The sequence below is a fragment of the Microcaecilia unicolor genome, chromosome 2, assembly GCF_901765095.1.
Source record: "Microcaecilia unicolor chromosome 2, aMicUni1.1, whole genome shotgun sequence".
Classification (NCBI taxonomy): Eukaryota; Metazoa; Chordata; class Amphibia; order Gymnophiona; family Siphonopidae; genus Microcaecilia; species Microcaecilia unicolor.
Window position 1 is genome coordinate 25,089,609 of NC_044032.1, and position 19,547 is coordinate 25,109,155.

The 19,547-nt window shown below is 45.8% G+C and overlaps 1 protein-coding gene across 1 annotated transcript in view; it reads left to right on the plus strand.

Annotated features, from left to right (window-relative positions):
- The window catches only part of ARID3C (AT-rich interaction domain 3C), a 509,889-nt gene that overhangs the window by 466,079 nt on the left and 24,263 nt on the right, over window positions 1-19,547 (plus strand). The window contains exon 6 of the mRNA XM_030192839.1: window positions 8,659-8,949. Within this exon, the coding sequence (XP_030048699.1) occupies window positions 8,659-8,949 (291 nt within the window). The remainder of the gene's footprint in view (window positions 1-8,658; window positions 8,950-19,547) is intronic.

The following is a 19,547-nucleotide window of genomic DNA, read 5'->3' on the forward strand; positions in this document are numbered from 1 at the left end:
ATAGTAGCAACAGTGGAGGAGTGGCCTAGTGGTTAGGGTGGTGGATTTGGTCCTGAGGAACTGAGTTCAATTCCCACTTCAGGCACAGGCAGCTCCTTGTGACTCTGGGCAAGTCACTTAACCCTCCATTGCCCCATGTAAGCTGCATTGAGCCTGCCATGAGTGGGAAAGTGCAGGGTACAAATGTAACAAAAATAAAATAGATACTATTGGAGATTCTACATGGAATGTTGCTACTATTGGACGTTCTACATGGAATGTTGCTATTCCACTAGCAACATTCCATGTAGAAGGCTGCGCAGGCTTCTGTTTCTGTGAGTCTGACGTCCTGCAGGACGTCAGACTCACAGAAGCAGAAGCCTGCGCGGCCACATTGGTTATCTGCAAGGGCCGACTTCTAGTGGAATAGCAACATTCCATGTAGAATCTCAAATAGTAGCAGCAGTGGAGGAGTGGCCGTCTTCAAATCTAGGCTAAAAGCCCACCTTTTTGATGCTGCTTTTAACTCCTAACCCTTACTCTTGTACTATTTTTGTTCTACCTTTTTCGTCTGGTCATTTTGTTATTGTGTTGGTCCCATCCTCTGGTTTCTGCTTTCCTCTTTCTTCTCTTAACTGTTTTGCCAGAGTCTCCTTGTCCATTTTGGTTACTCTTCTTTGAACCTTTTCTAATTCCGCTGTATCGTTTTTGAGATACGGCGACCAGAACTGAATGCAGTACTCAAGGTGAGGTCGCACCGTAGAGCGATACAGAGGCATTATAGTATTTTCGGTCTTATTCACCATCCCTTTCCTAATAATTCCTAGCATCCTGTTTGATTTTTTTGGCCACCGCCGCACACTGAGCGGAAGATTTCAGCGTATTATCTACAACGACACCTAGATCTTTTTCTTGATTCTATGATTCGGATTATTCTTTCCCATGTGCGTCACTTTGCATTTGTCCACATTAAATTTCATCTGCCACAACACGGGCATTCGGCATTCACTCAGTCACCCCCTTCTATCCAAACACCACACCAGAAGCCAATTTCTTTAACAAATGTGGATTTATTTAGGCCGCAGCCAGGTCCCAAAATTTTATTTACCGTAAACCTTCACATAAACCATCATTGGTAAACATCATTGATAAACATCATTGATAAACATCTCCCTCCGAGTACACAGCCCTTCTTGCTTATATTACTACAGGCTGTGCCGTCCAAGCACCCTGTTATATTACTACAGGCTGTGCCGTCCAAGCACCCTGTTCCTCTTCAGTGCTGTCTGCTATAGCACGCTGTGCAATCAAATGCATCCCGTACAAGGATGCATTTACCACTTTCACCAAAGCTATTGGCCCCCTGGCCGTCCAAGCCAGGAGACTAGCCGTGTCCATCTTGTTCTGTAATCCTGCCCGCATGCAGGCATAACATTTCGCTCAGTATTGTAACTTTCAACAGGTCATTAACATATACATAGTAACTCACTTGGCATATTATCCGCTGAGGTGCTGTGTACTCGTCGCTAATGTTACCTAAGTTCCATAGCTTATGCCTTGCTGCGACAACGACCCTTCCCCCGTACCTCATGGGCGGGAGGGCGGGTCAACACTGCTCCCTCTGCTTGCTGAAATCCAAATGGCGCTGTGTCTCCCTTCACAGCCCTTCTTCACCCCTCCTCCCTACCCGCCCCTTTACCCATCACCCTTCAATCTCTTATCCTTCCTATCCCCTCCCACTCCTCCCTCCCTCTCCCCCCCCCCCCCCCCCACCCCAGGTTCTTCCTGAGCCTTCAGCCCGGTTGTAATCGGCTCCCCTTAAAGGGTGAGCCTTTCCATCAACACGGGCATTCGGCATTCACTCAGTCACCCCCTTCTATCCAAACACCACACCAGAAGCCAATTTCTTTAACAAATGTGGATTTATTTAGGCCGCAGCCAGGTCCCAAAATTTTATTTACCGTAAACCTTCACATAAACCATCATTGGTAAACATCATTGATAAACATCATTGATAAACATCTCCCTCCGAGTACACAGCCCTTCTTGCTTATATTACTACAGGCTGTGCCGTCCAAGCACCCTGTTATATTACTACAGGCTGTGCCGTCCAAGCACCCTGTTCCTCTTCAGTGCTGTCTGCTATAGCACGCTGTGCAATCAAATGCATCCCGTACAAGGATGCATTTACCACTTTCACCAAAGCTATTGGCCCCCTGGCCGTCCAAGCCAGGAGACTAGCCGTGTCCATCTTGTTCTGTAATCCTGCCCGCATGCAGGCATAACATTTCGCTCAGTATTGTAACTTTCAACAGGTCATTAACATATACATAGTAACTCACTTTGGCATATTATCCGCTGAGGTGCTGTGTACTCGTCGCTAATGTTACCTAAGTTCCATAGCTTATGCCACAGCCCACGGCAACGACTCCTCGTTCGCCGCGGGCTCCCCCCAAACCCTGGCTGCGACCTACCACCAGCGTAATGGCTTCAATAAAATTATGTAAATCAAAGTTGAATATATCCAGGCCCACATCAGACAGGTGGACCCCATCCGATCTATATAAACCCGCACAAGATTCTTTAAGGAACTCATGCACAATCACTTGCCCTTTAACTGACCCCATAAATTTACCCATCCACCTATTAATTTTTTTGCGTGTGCCATCGATCGCTGTATGCGACCTCTCGCCCCTCCAAACTCGTCGTGGAATAATATCCGACCAGACGAGTCTGGTCCGGGGCAGCAAACATGCCAGTTTTAATAAATCATTCTGTATTGTTTTCACTAATAGCACACTCGTGACCTTGACCTGTGCCATGCAAGTTGTCAGTTTGCTGCCTGATGTTACGGGCATCCAAGCCTGCATCTGGCCATGTGTCTGTTTGTCTTACATCCTGTACTCTTTCGGCTCTGCTTGACTGCATTGCATGCAGGGACTTGTAGGTCTGACCACCCTCTGCCGTTGTCTTACCAAGTGAGGAGTACATTACTGCTACTACTACTTATCATTTCTAAAGCGCTACTAGACGTACGCAGCGCTGTACACTTGAACATGAAGAGACAGTCCCTGCTCAACAGAGCTTACAATCTAATCAGGGAAGAAAAACAGGACAAATAAGGGATAAGGACAAAGAGTAGCAAGATTCCGGGCGGAATCACAAAGAATAGCAAGAGTCTGTGCAGAATCCGAAAGAGTAGCAAGATTCCGGAATCCCGATGACTACTACTACTACTTATCATTTCTATAGCGCTACTAGACGTATGCAGCGCTGTACACTTGAACATGAAGAGACAGTCCCTGCTCGACAGAGCTTACAATCTAATTAGGACAAACAGGACAAACAAGAGATAAGGGAATATTAAAGTGAGAATGATAAAATAAGGGTTCTGAACAAGTGAATAAAGGTTAGGAGTTAAAAGCAGCATCAAAAAGGTGGGCTTTTAGCTTAGATTTGAAGACGGCCAGAGATGGAGCTTGATGTACCGGCTTAGGAAATCTATTCCAGGCATATGGTGCAGCAAGATAAAAGGAACGGAGTCTGGAGTTAGCAGTGGTGAAGGGTGCAGATAAGAGAGATTTACCCAGTGAACGGAGTTCCCGGGGAGGAATGTAGGGAGAGATGAGAGTGGAGAGGTACCGAGGAGCTGCAGAGTGAATGCACTTATAGGTCAACAAGAGGAGTTTGAACTGTATGCGGAAACGGATAGGAAGCCAGTGAAGTGACTTGAGGAGAGGGCTAATATAAGCATAACGACACTGGCGGAATATTAGTCATGCAGCAGAATTTTGAACAGATTGAAGAGGAGAGAGATGGCTAAGTGGGAGACCTGTGAGAAGCAAGTTGCAATAGTCTAAGCGAGAGGTGATAAGTGTGGATGAGGGTTCTGGTAGTGTGCTCAGAAAGGAAAGGGCGAATTTTGGTGATATTATAGAGAAAGAAACAACAGGTTTTAGCAGTCTGCATGGTGTGAGGTCAAGCACAGGCTAGAGCGGCCAGTCTCACAGAAGGGCCAAGCTACCAAGGCAACATTTTCTGCAGTGTTTCAACTACGGAATCCAATCCTCTGTGACAGCTCTGTCGGACCACAGTTGTTGCTGTCTTCAACCTGGGCAGAAGTGGAAGGGAAAGCTGAACCGCGGCTATTCTCAGCAATATTCTGCAAAATTTGGAATACTTTGTGGCCTTTTTCTGTTGTCCATAGGATCTGTGGTGGCTTTTAAAGGAGGAAATACCTCAGTGCAGTTTGAAGTGACTGTCTCTAGCCCCGTGGTTATCATGTAGGGGATATTGGTATTGCAAGAACTTGTGATTTTATTCTGTGTTATCTTCGTAATCCCAAATAAAACACAATTTGTGAAGCTGCAACTTTCTTAGATAGCCTTGAATTAAAAAACGGACATGGCTGTATTCGTGTGAAGATGTAAAGAACAGCAATGATCACGTAAACAGTGAGCAAATCGCTGAGACGAGTGGAGTGATAGCAACCAGGGTCCCCCACTTGCCTTCACATTTTAGATGTAGGGACGTGAGCTGCAGCAGCTCCCAGCATTCCTGGAGAACCTTAATTAGCCCCTTACCATCCTTTCCATATAGTAAGATGAGGGACAGTGGAACACCTTTTTTGGGGATGGAGCAAACAAACCAACCTCTGTCCCACCACTAAACTTCCTTATTGGTAACTAGTAAAAGAGGCCCGTTTCTGGGCGGAATGAAACGGGCGCTAGCAAGGGGATTGGAGAGAAACGTTTCGAGTGTGCGCAGCCACTGCAGCCCCTTTCCACCCCTACAGAGGTCGTCAGTACTGCTGCTCCCCTCTGTTCGCACGGCGACGCACGTAACATAGCAGGGCAAACAGGATCCGCAAGTTTCGTTCCATGGCGTTTTGGAAGGTCGTGTCGGGCGCCATTTGTGTATCGCCGGTGCAGTGGGAGGTGATTGTGAGGCAATGGAGGTGATTGTGAGGCAGGGCCAGGGGTTGCGTTCGTGTTGTTCATGTGGAAACGGCTGTGGGCGCGACGTCACGGATCGAGCGAAATGGCTCCGCCCCGGACGTCACGACGTTTGACGTGTTTTGAATTCCAGGGGTCCCGAGCCCCCCCCAAGAAGGCTTAAATGACCTTAATCTGACTCCATCTCTGAATAGCCCTAGAACTGGGGCAATCAGGGGGTTGTGAAGTTCTAAGAGGAGTTGCCACTGAAAGAGACGTTAGATCTAAGAGACCCGCATTAGTCCGCCTCTCAGCACTGGCAAGGAACAGATACCAGCCTTATGACAAACTGGATTTAGGTTACAAGTTATATAATGCAGCGAGTGATAGCCTGATACAGCAGAAGCATTTATACTTACAGCCTTTCATCATTAAGTTAAGCCCACAAATCATCATTTCGAATAAGGATTTTATTTGTACATCAGACTTTAATCAGGTACATTCAGCAGACAGATTCTGGGTACAACCGGACAGAGCTTCGCCGTCTGACAGAAGCTTTGGAGAAGACTCTCAAACTAAGCCAAAATCTCCCATCTTTTATACTCTATCCTCTCCATAGAAGTGAATGGTGAGAAACCTTGCTCCTAATCTTTCTCACTTTCTGAGATCATACTTTCCCACGCGATCTGCTATCTGATGTGCCCACCTCCTTCCGTTCTCAGCTACTGCTAATTATCAACATGTTTTGGGAAGCGTTGAGATAACAGTTTCACATCTTCCGGCTGCAATACTTTTCATACCTTTCTCATGAACTCTGTATTACCTCTGTATCATTGTATACCAAAACTAATAAGCTCCATTTTATTCATCTGATCTTTCATTACAGGTGCTATATTTGAATTAAAAATTGTACCAATTTGTGGCAGGACTCATTGTTCAGACCTGCTTTTTGCAGATTCTCAAATATTAAATCATTTACTTGTTGTTTGGCCTAGTCAGTACTTTTTCAGTTGTTTTTAGGCTGCATAGCTTTGGCCATCACTATTCCAGTGGTAGCCTTAAAGCTAGGCCATATATTAACAGACGCGAGGGCGTGCCAGACAGACAGGGTGAGTGGAGAGGCTTCACCACCATGAATCCACGAACCCTTCACGGAAGTTGCAGGATCTTGGGGCCTCAATGGAACGTTCAGGTAGCGAATTATGTCCGGAAGGGGCATGGCTGGGGGCGTGGCTGAGGCCGGGTGTATGAGTGACAGTGAGAGTGAGTGGTGCTGACAGGGTGCAACAGTACAGGGCTTCAGTGTTTCCCTGCCACACTGTGAGCTTCAGAATTGGAGGTGAGAATTATTAATATAGATACCATGTGGTAGAAAATGTTGTACGGACCATGGCCCTGGTGGCCAATCTCATTCTGTAGACTATAAATAAGATGCTCACCTAAGTGTTGTGACCTGCTCCTCTGGCCCCTCCAGGCTGACATGTACTTCTGTCCACCATGACCAAGACATCAGGAAGATGCCAAATGCAGTGTACTCACTTGCAGGTAGTGATTTTGACGGGGCTCTAGTACAGCACCCTAGCCCATCCTAAACGTCCTCAAGGAGTGAAGGAGTAGCCTAGTGGTTAGTAGAGCAGACCTTGATCCAGGGGAACTGGGTTTGATTCCCGCTACAGCTCCTTGTGACTCTGGGCAAGTCACTTAACCCTCCATTTGCCCAATGTACAAGTAAGTACCTGTATATACTATGGAAACCACTTTGAATGTAGCTGCAAAAAAGAGACAGTATGGCAAGTCGCATGCCCCTCTCTAAATAATTTTTTGCCTTCCAGTTAGCGTCCATGCTCCTCTCCTGCTCTCTGACTCTATTGTGGCTTTTTAGTGCTGCCCCCTTGTGGACTTTTACCTCTCTCATGAAGAATGACTGCCTGTTGCATCTCTTTAGGAAGCATGCCCAGACCCCACTCATAAACTATTGATCCCTTTGCTGGCCGGGCACTCGAAAGAGCTTCTCCCAGCCCACCATGAGCTGGGCCAAGAGAAGTGTGTCCTCCTCTCCAATGTATGGCTTTCTAACTTGAGGAACCATTTTGTCTGTCCCTACAAATGTGTGTAAGGGTCTGTATATTGCATACAAATATATGCGCATACTTTTGGTAATTATATCAGTACTTCTGGGGGAAGTACTCTCTGAACACACCACCCGAACTCTCGTCCACGCTCTCATTACCTCTCGCCTGGACTACTGCAACTTACTCCTCACCGGCCTCCCACTTAGCCATCTATCCCCCCTTCAATCTGTTCAGAACTCTGCTGCATGTCTCATATTCCGCCAGAACCGATATACTCATATCACCCCTCTCCTCAAGTCACTTCACTGGCTTCCGATCAGATACCGCATTCAATTCAAGCTTCTCCTTCTTACCTACAAATGCACTCAGTCTGCTGCCCCTCACTATCTTTCTACCCTCATCTCCCCTTACGTTCCCGCCCGTAACCTCCGTTCACAGGATAAATCCCTACTCTCAGTACCCATCTCCACCACCGCCAACTCCAGGCTCCGCTCATTCTGCCTCGCCTCACCCTATGCTTGGAACAACCTTCCTGAGCCCTTACGCCAAGCCCCCTCCCTGCCCGTCTTCAAGTCTTTGCTTAAAGCCTACCTCTTCAATGCTGCGTTCGGCGCCTAACCCTTACTGTTCAGTGAATCCAGACTGCCCCAATTTGACTGCCCCTATCGGACCGACCGTTCACTTGTCTATTAGATTGTAAGCTCTTTGAGCAGGGACTGTCTCTCTTTGTTAAATTGTACAGCGCTGCATAACCCTAGTAGCGCTCTAGAAATGTTAAGTAGTAGTAGTAGTAAAGGGATTGGAGATACAGCTGTTTTATAAACTATGCAGCACCTGCCACACAGTTTATAAAATGCCAATATACTACTTAGTAGCCCTCATTTCTATTTTTTATTCTACTGTATATAGGGTTACCATATTTTGTCCCCCAAAAAGGAGGACACATGCCCCACCCTGCTCCCTTTCACACCCTCGCTCCACCCCCTGTCACATTTTCCCCTCCCCCCTGTCACATACCCCGTCACCCCCCTCCCCTTACCTTACTACTGCCCTGGTGGTCTAGTGACCTGGAGTGCTGCCCTGCATGCATCCTTCCTGTTCCTGATCCTCGGTGCCGATTCAAAATGGCCGCCGAGAGTTGACGTCTCGCAAGGTCACTTCAACTCTCGGCGGCCATTTTGAATGGGCGCCGAGGATTAGGAACAGGAAGGATGCATGCAGGGCAGCGCTCCGGGCAGGAACGAGGGGGCTCTTTCCTGCCCCAAAGGTGGAAGAGGTCACTAGACCACCAGGGCACTAGCAAGTAAGGGGAGGGGAGGCTAGCAATCTGCCTGTTTGTCCAGAAATCCGAACAAACGGGCAGATTGGCAAAACCCACCCGGTTGCCCGGACATGCCCTCAAAAAGCGGACATGTCCGGGTAAATCCGGACATATGATAACCCTAACTATATAAAGTTACATCTCTGCGACTAAAGTCTGCCGTACTTTGTTCTGCCAGTCATGTAGGTGTGGCGGCATAAGCGTTTTCACTTGTCTGTGATAGCCAACCTGGCAGTGCAACCATTGTTTTCCTAGTGAAAAAATGGCAGGAAAACAGTAACGGCTAGAAATGAGAACACAGGCAGACTGCAGCACGCGATCTGATTAATGTCTTACTATCTTCTAATTCCAGAAGAATGCCGACTCTCCTCAGGCATCCCCAACCGAATCGCTATCCCCGTGAGCCTGACGGGACACCATGTAGCTGCTGCCCAAGCAGTAGCAGTGCAGGCAGCTGCTGCTCAGGCAGCACAAGCGGCAGCCCTGGAACAGCTGCGAGAGAAGCTGGAGTCTGGGGAACCTCCTGAGAAGAAGATGGCCCTCATGGCAGAGGAGCAACAACGCCTGATGCAGCATGCTTTGCAGCAGAACCTGTTGGCCATGGCGTCACAGTTCCCAATGAACATCAGAATCAACAACCGAGGTACCATAAAGCCACATGACCTTCCTTCCTCTGGAGGTTCATGTTTCTTCCCATCCTCTCAGTCTGAACAGGGACTGTTGTATTAAGGGCTTCTCACTCAGCCTCCCAGTGGAAGTGATAGAGAAGAGGACAGAAAACAAAAAAGGAGAAGACCTCCCAGAATCAGCCAGAGGTCCAAGAAACAGCGGTGGTGGTCCAGGAAAGGAGGAAAAACAACCAAGGTTTCACATAGACTTTTATTGAAGAATGACCCTACTTGGCCGAATTTCGGCAACAGTCTTCATCAGGGGTCAATAACGTCTTCAATGTGAACTTAATGGGACAAGTTCACATTTAAATAACAGTTGCGTGCTGCAGCAGGTTGGTTTCAAGGGAGATTGTATATGAACTTTTGTCCCACTGAGTTCACATTGAAGACATTGACCCCTGAGGAAGGCTGTTGCCGAAACTCGGCCAATCACCCCCCCCCCCCAAAAAAAATTCTGTCGCACCTGAAATGCCGCATGCTGGGGGCGGCACTACCTCCGGCTCCTGCAGAAGGCCAGCGGTACTGCTGGATTGGTGCATGACAGCGCCTCGGTAGCTCTACCGTGGCATTATAAACGTGTCCCTTAGGGAGCCAAAGACCCAGCTCGGAGATTGAACTGGGGACTTTCCACATGGCAGTGTTATGTTAAGTCACCAGTTGAAGCACAAAAAAAAGAGCAATAGCAAAAAATAAAAATTACTTAGATGATACAACTCGAGTGTAAAATCTATCATTAAATTTTAAAACTTTAAATTGTTAAATGTTTATATTTTTAATGGAAGAGCATCAGAAGTAGAAATATCCAATCGAGATCGTAGGGCTTCTTATGGAACATCCCATTAAGACCCGACCTTCAACTCTCTGTCTTCAATCATCTGCTCTTACCAGTTTTTAATAAGTGCATAACAATATCAAGTAAATATTGTGATAATCCATCACCTTCACTGTGATCATTTATCTGGATCAGCGCTGAACAAGACTAACATCAGTCTTCACTCAATGCCCGCAACAGGGACCTTGGCATTTCGGCAGGGATCCCCCGCCTTCATCCAGAGTTCTTGTTCTTCAAGTGAATCACTACAAGCTAAAAGATACACACAGAGTTCAACATATGTGCTTTTAAAGAAATATCTACAATAAATGTTAGTAGATGCTTACAGACATCCCAAATTAGACTCCTTCATCATAATATATCCAGCAAATATAAAACCAAAGCAGTCTGAGAAAAAATGGCCTCACCCCTTTCAGGACGCCAACACTACAACGTCTAAAACGTCATGACATTGGTCTGTACAAACTTACGGAGCATCAAGCTCTTCCAACTGGTCAGTCTCGCAGTTTAAGCCACGAGGTTCAATACAATCTAATTTAAAGATCCAAGGCCGTTTTTTAAGTAACAAAAGGGAGTCAATATTCTCTCCACGTCAAAGCGGTGTAAGTACTTCAAGGGCACAGAATTTTAATTGCATAAACTCATGTTTATGCTGAATGCAATGAGAAACAATGAGCACTGTTTCATCTTGGCAGTGTAGACGACTTCGGTGTTCTATGTTGTGTTTTTAAAGGGCAAAGAGTTTTACCAACATACACCAGCTTACACAACATTAGGTGTCTGGCAAGTAGAAAAAGCATTCAGTTGATTGATTGATTGATTGATTGATTGATTTATTACATTTGTATCCTGCATTTTCCCACCTATTTGTAGGCTCAATGTGGCTTACATGTTACCGTTAACGGTGAAAGCCGATTATGGTATGAACAAACACTTTGTTCATACCATAATCGGCTTTCGCCGTTAACGGTAACATGTAAGCCACATTGAGCCAACAAATAGATGGGAAAATGTAGGATACAAATGTAATAAATAAATAAATAAATATTCACACTTGGTGTGAATAATACAAAGTGATATTGTGGTGGGGTGACGTACATGTATGGTAGTTTGGATTGGGAGTCTTAGAGAGAGAGAGGGGAGGAAGAGTCAGGTAATGATCATTAAGGTCTTTGGTTTCATTATGACCTAGGTGTCAGGTAATGTTCATTATGGTCTTTTGACCACTTAAAAAAATTACATTGCCTGAAAACAAAGATGGACAAAGACCACATTGTCCACAGGGAAAATTATCTTTATCCTATAGAGTTCTAGGTGCCACCATCCTATTCTGTAGGTGTGATGATACCAACATGTCTCTTAAATTTCTCCCGTGTTTAAAGGCAAAAAGTGGAGTGTCTCTACAAAATAATGTAATTGTAAAATATGCAAGTACTTCAAAATAATAGATCTCATTCTGTGTGCTCCAGTTGAGTAAAGTAAAACTCAAACTACACGATTGGATGAGTGCTTTTTTGATAGTCATAGTAAATACTGTAAGAATTGTTCAGTCCAGTTAACTCTTACGCCTTTTGAATTATTTTTATTGGGTACCCCTGATCTTGGAATCTTTGAAATAGTAAGAAGGATTAAGATTTAAATTATTGATGGAAAGAACAAACTCACTTCAATTGTAAAAATTAACCCTTTTTTTATCATTTTCATTGGGTACCCCTGATCTTGGAATCTTTGAAATACTAAGAAGGTGTCAGACCTGTGAGTTCTTGTACCAAGTAGAGCGCTGCCGAGCCCAGTACTTGGACCAGGTTCTGCTTGGCGGTCGGACAACCCCGGGTTTCACCTGCGCTGACCGCCGTTCCCCAGAGGTTGAGCCCCCTAGATGAGGGCGGCCTGCAGGGCTTACGAGATGGAGCAGGAAGCGGGGTGATGAACGTGATGGCCAGACAGGCAGTAGGTAAGAGAGTGATCCAGGTACAGGCAGAGTCAGTAGGCAGGCAGCAGGTATGAAAGTAATCCAGGTACAGGCAAGGTCAGTAGGCAGGCAGCAGACACAAGAGTATTCCAGGTACAGGCAAGGTCAGTAGGCAGGCAGCAGACACGAGTAATCCAAGTACAGGCAAGGTCAGTAGGCAGGCAGCAGACACGAGTAATCCAGGTACAGGCAGAGTCAGTAGGCAGGCAGCAGACACGAGAGTAATCCAGGTACAGGCAGAGTCAGCAACGAAGAACAAAGTAGAGGAGAAGCACACTACTGAGCAAGTAACACCTACCAAAGTAGAAGCCGAAGCAAGGAGTCTAGGGAGAGCTCAGCTGATAAAGTGCTAGCGTCTGACATCAACAGGGAGAAGGGGCACAGCCATAGGAGAAAAGCAGGGGAAGGAGGAACTGGAAGACCAATAGGAGAGAAGCAAGGGAAGCCAGGCAGAGGGAGAGCAGACGCAGGTGGGTGGAAGCAAAGCAATCAAGGAGCCTGGAAGCTAGGCAGAGAGAGAGCAGAGCCAGGTGCATGGAAGCAAAGCAATCAAGGAGCTTGCAGCCAGAGAAGAACTACACACACATGGCTCAGGGCTGTGCCAGTCAAGTGTGCGTTGAGGTAGGGGACATGACAGAAGGATTAAGATTTAAATTCTTGAAGGAAAGAACAAACACACTTCAATCATAAAAACTGACCCACTGGAATATTTTTATGTAGTTTGCGAGGATGACAACTGTGAAAATGCAAAATGTCCTTCCTATCAATGGGTTTCCGAAAAACAGAAAACACAAAAACAGCACCAGTAACCATAATGGTTAAATCCAAAAAATGAACTTAATATGGATCAAATGTATATGTGAATTTTAAATTGGGATCACAAGAATTCAAGCACTCAATAGAGTGCTTTAATTCTTCAGCTGAACCCAAACAAATAAGGAAAACATCGTCAATGAAACATTTTTTTAATGTCCGTTTGTTCCATTATTACTCTAATGTTGCGTATGCATTATGGTGTCCTTGTACACCGCTATATGTTGGTGAAACACTTTGTCCTTTAAAAACATGACTTAGAACATCAATGTCGTCTACACTGCCAAGATGAAACAGTGCTCATGGTTACTCATTGCATTCAGCATAAGCATGAATTTATGCAACTAAAATTCTGTGCCCTTGAAGTACTTACACCATTTTGACATGGAGAGAACATTGACTCCCTTTTGTTACTTAAAAAACGGCCTTGGATCTTTAAATTAGATTGTATTGAACCTCATGGCTTAAGCTGTGAGATTGACCGGTTGTAAGAGTTTGTACAGACCGATGTCATGACGTTTTAGACGTTGTAGTGTTGGCATCCTGAAAAGGAGTGAGGCCATTTTTTCTCAGACTGCTTTGGTTTTATATATGTTATGATGAAGGAGTCTAATTTGGGATGTCTGTAAGCACCAAATAATATGTATTGTAGATATTTCTTTAAAAAGTACGTATGTTGAACTCTGGTTGTACCTTTTAACGTAGCAATTCACTTGAAGAACAGGAACTCCAAATAAAGGCGGGGGTCCCTGCCGAAATGCCAAGGTTCCCGGTGCGGGCTTCGTGGGTATCGAGTGAAGTTTGAAGTTAATCTTATTCAGTGCTGATCCAGATATGTGATCGCAGTGACAGATTCTTATGTGGTGATGGAGGAGTGGCCTAGTGGTTAGGGTGGTGGACTTTGGTCCTGGGGAACTGAAGAACTGAGTTCAATTCCCGGCACAGGCAGCTCCTTGTGACTCTGGGCAAGTCACTTAACACTCCATTGTCCCATGTAAGCCGCATTGAGCCTGCCATGAGTGGGAAAGCACAGGGTACAAATGTAAGAAAAATAAAATAGATACTATTGGAGATTCTACATGGAATGTTGCTACTATTGGAGATTCTACATGGAATGTTGTGTTGCTATTCCACTAGCATGTAGAAGGCTGCGCAGGCTTCTGTTTCTGTGAGTCACGTGCAGGACGTCAGACTCACAGAAGCAGAAGCCTGCACGGCCACATTGGTGATCTGCATGGGCCGACTTCTACATGGAATGTTGTGTGGAATAGCAACATTCCATGTAGAATCTCCAATAGTAGCAACAGTGGAGGAATGGCCTAGTGGTTAGGGTGGTGGACTTTGGTCCTGGGAACTGAGGAACTGAGTTTGATTCCCACTTCAGGCACAGGCAGCCTGGGCAAGTCACTTAACCCTCCATTGCCCCATATAAGCCGCATTGAGCCTGCCATGAGTGGGAAAGCATGGGGTACAAATGTAAATATATATATATATATATATATATATATATATATTGCTATGCACTTATTAAAAAGTGGTACAGCAGATACTTGAATACAGAGAGTTGAAAGTCAGGTCTTGGGATGTCCCATAAGAAGCCTCCCTCAATTGGATACTCCAACTTCTAATGCTCTTTTATTAAAAATATAAACATTTAACAGTTTAAAACTTTAAAATGTTACTTTACACACATGAGTTGTATCATCTAAGTAACACAGTAAATGGCAACAGATAAAGACCCACACAATCCATCCAGTCTGCCCAACAAGGTGGCCGGAGCTGCAGCTACCACAGTGTGGCCCCAGTCACTCATGCCTCGACTCTGGTGGTCAAGTCTCCATCATGCCAACCATATAGGCAGCCAAACACATGGTGGTGTCTTGGTTATAACGACATATCATCCCCAAGTATTGCTGACGGTATTCAACTTACCAGTCAAGATGTCTTCCCTCCCCACTGAGCTGCAAAGCACCCTCACTCTTAGCACATGACCATAAAGTGACCTACAACACTGGAGTTGCCGAAGCTTCACCTGTCTTTTGCCATTTGCCGGACACGGACTGTAGAAGTAATTTCTATCTTTTGCTACTGCTCTTTTTTGTGCTTTACACTAACGTCATGTGAGCTGTAGTTTGTTCCACTTTGTGTTGTATGTTAGGCTAGGTGAAAAAAAGGAAAAAGGGGGTCCACAACTTCCACAAAAGAGGTGAAAGCAAAACAAATTCCGAATGACCAACACAAACAAGGAGTAAGAGCGTCCAAAGAGTCAACGGACCCAAAAGACCCTACACGGGCCGTGTTTCGGCAACAAGACTTCCTCAGGGGTCCAGCATTCTAATGGGTTTCACGTTCTCTGTGATGCTGTTTTATCTGAACCATATTGACCCCTGAGGAAGGCTTGTTGCCGAAACACGGCCCGTGTAGGATCTTTTGGGTCAGTTGACTTTTTGGACGCGCTTACGCCTTGTTTGTGTTGGTCATTTGGAATTTGTTGTGCTTTCACCCCTTTCTTTTGTGTTTTATTTGAAACATTTTTATTAAAGCATCACATAAATATCATAAAGCTACTACATCCTTGTTCCCCACCCTCCCCCAGAGATCCCAAACCCCATCCCCTACCAGCTACACCTTTCCCCCAATGACTCGGAAGGCCTGGGCTCTTATGACCCTCTCAATCAACCGGGTTGTTTTGTGTTTTATGTTAGGCCACTAGGCAGGGGTGTGCTGGTAAATTTTTAACAACAGGCTCTTTCTCCGGACGTAGCCAGCTCTGCAGTTGGAAGGGCCAGGGGGGGGGGGCAACACTTGCCCCTCTCTCCTCCCTCCCTTCGTGCGGGCACGTTTGGCATACCTTTGCTGGCAGCCAATAAATAGACTGCCACCACTCCCAACGTGTTGCTCTGAGCAGCATGCTGAAACTTCTCACACATGCTGGAGAAGTCCCAGCCTGCTGCTCAGAGCTGGAAACAAGGAGCGGGGAGCAAAAGCAGTCTATTTATTTGGCTGGCAGGGCTCAGCATCCCCACTAGCAAAGTAAAAGAGAATTCAGCAGGGGGCCCAAGCCCACATTTTGGGAGCCAGTTGTTAAAGTAGCCATGGAGGGCCCTACTTTAACAACCGGCTCCCAAAATTCTTAAAAACTTAACAACCGGCTCTTGCGAGCCTGTGAGAGCCTGCTCCAGCACACCACTGCCACTAGGCCAACTCCTCCTTTGGATTGTGTTCCCTCTGATGTACTATAAGGACTGCTCTCTGAAGCCATTGCCAGTGCCTCCTCTTTAGCTTATCTGCTAGGCTCGGCCTGAGGGCAGTTTATGCGTGTGCTTGTGAGTGCCATCAGTACAGCACTGCCAGGGTCTGCTAACGCAGCCAGACCTGAGCCCAGATCTCTTGGTTGAAATACTATTGTGGCTGTACCGACGTGCTCTTACACGTCATTGATAGAAGACTGAAATTCCTAGCCCAGGCTCGCACTGCCTGCCTGCTTCTGTTGTGGACACAATGTGGAGAAAAAAAGCCTCCGAGTCGCCGCCCAGCCAGTCCCCCTCAGCGGACTATAAGGCCTGAGCTCGGCGTGCCATCATATAGCTTTTAAAAAAAACTCCTCATGTTTAATCAGTCACCAATTCTCTTAAATGTGCTGCTCTATACTTTATGTGTCCACTACGCCATCTAACAATATACTGTATCTTCTTGGTGCAAACTTTTCAAGCAATCCAAATATGCACAGATATATTTGAATATTGTTCAACAAATCTTCAGCAGTCAATATTCTCTTATAGCGTTTATATACTTTTATAAATTGCCTCAGTGATGTGTGTCGTCCACCACCCTTACAGGCTTTATGTGGCGACCGATAGTAACATCAACCTCTTCATTGGCCCAATTTATTCTTTTATAGGCTACTTAAACTATAGTTTATATAGAAAACGTGTCAACTTTTACACTTATCTTATCTGTTGGACTCGGGGGTATCACTGTCCGACATGCATGTTTCGCTTGCAACGGCAAGTTGTCTCAAGGACCTACCCCCCGTAGTCTTCCTAGCGCCAGCTCCACCATAGTATTTCTAGGAAGACTACGGGGGGTAGGTCCTTGAGACAACTTGCCGTTGCAAGCGAAACATGCATGTCGGACAGTGATACCCCCGAGTCCAACAGATAAGATAAGTGTAAAAGTTGACACGTTTTCTATATAAACTATAGTTTAAGTAGCCTATAAAAGAATAAATTGGGCCAATGAAGAGGTTGATGTTACTATCGGTCGCCACATAAAGCCTGTAAGGGTGGTGGACGACACACATCACTGAGGCAATTTATAAAAGTATATAAACGCTATAAGAGAATATTGACTGCTGAAGATTTGTTGAACAATATTCAAATATATCTGTGGTGAAGAAATATAATTACATGTATTGTGGACTGGCTTGGTTAATTGTTGAATATAGTTTGACCAGTCTAATCGTTAATTGAATCGGCCAATTATTGAATATAGTCTATTGAATGCACATCTAGTAAGTCTAGCCAAAACCCACTTAGCTCTGTATGCACGCTCAAGTGTCCTTCTGGTGGCGCTTCTCAGTTCATAACCTGGACAGGGAGTCCCCGTTTCGCGAATGCTGCGTCAGGGGTAATTTTCAAAGTCATTTCTCACAGAAATGCATCCACTGTCTTCACGCTCCGTTTCCTCCTCAGGCTTGAAAAATATTGTGTCCACAACAGAAGCAGACAGGCAGTGTGAGCCTGGGCTAGGAATTTCAATTTTGGATACAGTCTGATACAGCTTGATTGATAGAAGACTGTCAGGGGCCAGTATTCAGACCACGGGAGGCAGGCCTGGCTAACTCCCATGGTCGGCGGTGAGCCCCGATATTCATTGAATGCATTGAATATCCGCTTTATTTTTGTACTATAGGGTTTAAACTTAATTGGCTAAGCCAACATTCAGCGCTGGCTGGTTAAGTTTATAGATAGGCCTTCTATTTGGGTGGCCCGATTTAGCTAACGAACTTAGCCGGCGATGCACTGAATATATCACAGATAGCCAGTTAAATGCTATTTAACCAGCCAGGAGCCATTCCTGGCCGGTTAATAGCGCTGAATATCATGGGGTCAGGGGATAATTCTGTAAAGTGGGCGCCAACATTTAGGAAGCAAGTATTCACGTAAATGACTAGAATACTGGCATATATACACACTTAGGGGTTCACGTACACACTGAAATGCCCAAATTCTGGCTCTGTGCCGTTCTATAAAAAGGCGCCTAAGTATGATAGCATATAGTTTGAAGGTGGACGTACACATGGGCGGAACGCAGAGTTCAGCATATAAATTATAGAAGACTCTCGGAGGCATTTTCAAAAGAGAAGGGCGCCCATCTTCTGACACAAATCGGGAGATGGGCGCCCTTCTCTCAGGGTCTCCCAAATCGGCATAATCGAAAGCCAATTTTGGGCGCCCTCAACTGCAGTCCATCACGGGGACGACCAAAGTTCACGGGGGAGTGTCAGAGGCGTAGCGAAGGCGGGACTGGGGTGTGCTTAAGAGATGGGCGTCCTCGGCCGATAATGGAAAAAAGAAGGGCGTCCCTGACGAGCATTTGGTCAACGTGACTTGGTCCATTTTTTTTCACCACCAAGCCTCAAAAAGGTGCCCAAACTGACCAGATGACCAGCGAAGGGAGTTGAGAATGACCTCCCATTACTCCCCCAGTGGTCACTAACCCCCTCCCACCCTAAAAAAATTTTTATTTTTTTTATTTTTTTGCTAGCCTCTATGCCAGCTTCAAATGTCATACCCAGCTCCATGACAGCAGTATGCAGGTCCCTGGAGCAGTTTTAGTGGGTGCAGTGCACTTCAGGCAGGCGGATCCAGGCCCATCTCCCCCCACCTTACACTTATGGTGGTGCTAAATGTGAGCCCTTCAAAACCCACCACAAACCCACTGTACCCACATGTAGGTGCCCCCCTTCACCCCTTAGGGCTATGGTAGTAGTGTACAGTTATGGGCAGTAGGTTTGGGGGGGGGGTTGGGGGGGCTCAGCATCGAAGGTAAGGGAGCTATGCACCTAGGAGCAATTTGTGAAGTCCACTGCAGTGCCCCCTAGGGTGACCGGTTGGTGTCCTGGCATGTGAGGGGGAACAGTGCACTACGAATCCTGGCCCCTCCCACGACCAAATGCCTTGGATTTGGTCGTTTTTGAGGTGGGCATCCTTGGTTTCCATTATCGCTGAAAACCGTGGTCGACCTAAATGTTGAGATTTGGGCGTCCCCGACTGTATTATCGAAAAGGAAGATGGACTCCCATCTTGTTTCGATAATAGCGGTTTCCCTGCCCCTTCGCCGGGACGTCCTTAGAGATGGTAGTCCCCGTTCGATTATGCCCCTCTCTATGTGCATGTTTTAGCAATCTAGGTACGAGCTTTACTTGCTCCTAAATTCTAGGTGCCTATTTTACCTGTTTTGCTAGTATTCTAGAAAGGAAAGTCGGCACCGACTTTCCTTTACAGAATAGGCGCCATATACATAGGGCTAGATTCTACATACGGCGCAAGAAAATTCTGCGCGTAAAAAAAAATAATGTCTAGGCATATTCTATAAAGTACGCCTATATTTTATAGAATAGGCTTAAATTTCTGCGTGTTGTGTAGAATACGCTGAGCACCTTTCCATGCAGTCAAATTTAGTTGTGGCCATTCACACCATGTTTTACTTGGCGTAAATCCCAACGCCTAAATTAGGCGCAGAGCAGTTGTATTCTAAAACAACATGCATAGATTTTAGAAACCCCGCCCGTGGCCACACCCCTTTTTCATCTATGCAACTTAGAATTTAAATGCACCACGTCACAGCATACACTTAGCGAGTTGTGCACATAAATCTTGATGCCAATTAATGCTGATAATTGCTTGTTAACATCCAATTAACAGCGCTGATTAGTTACACGCATTGTT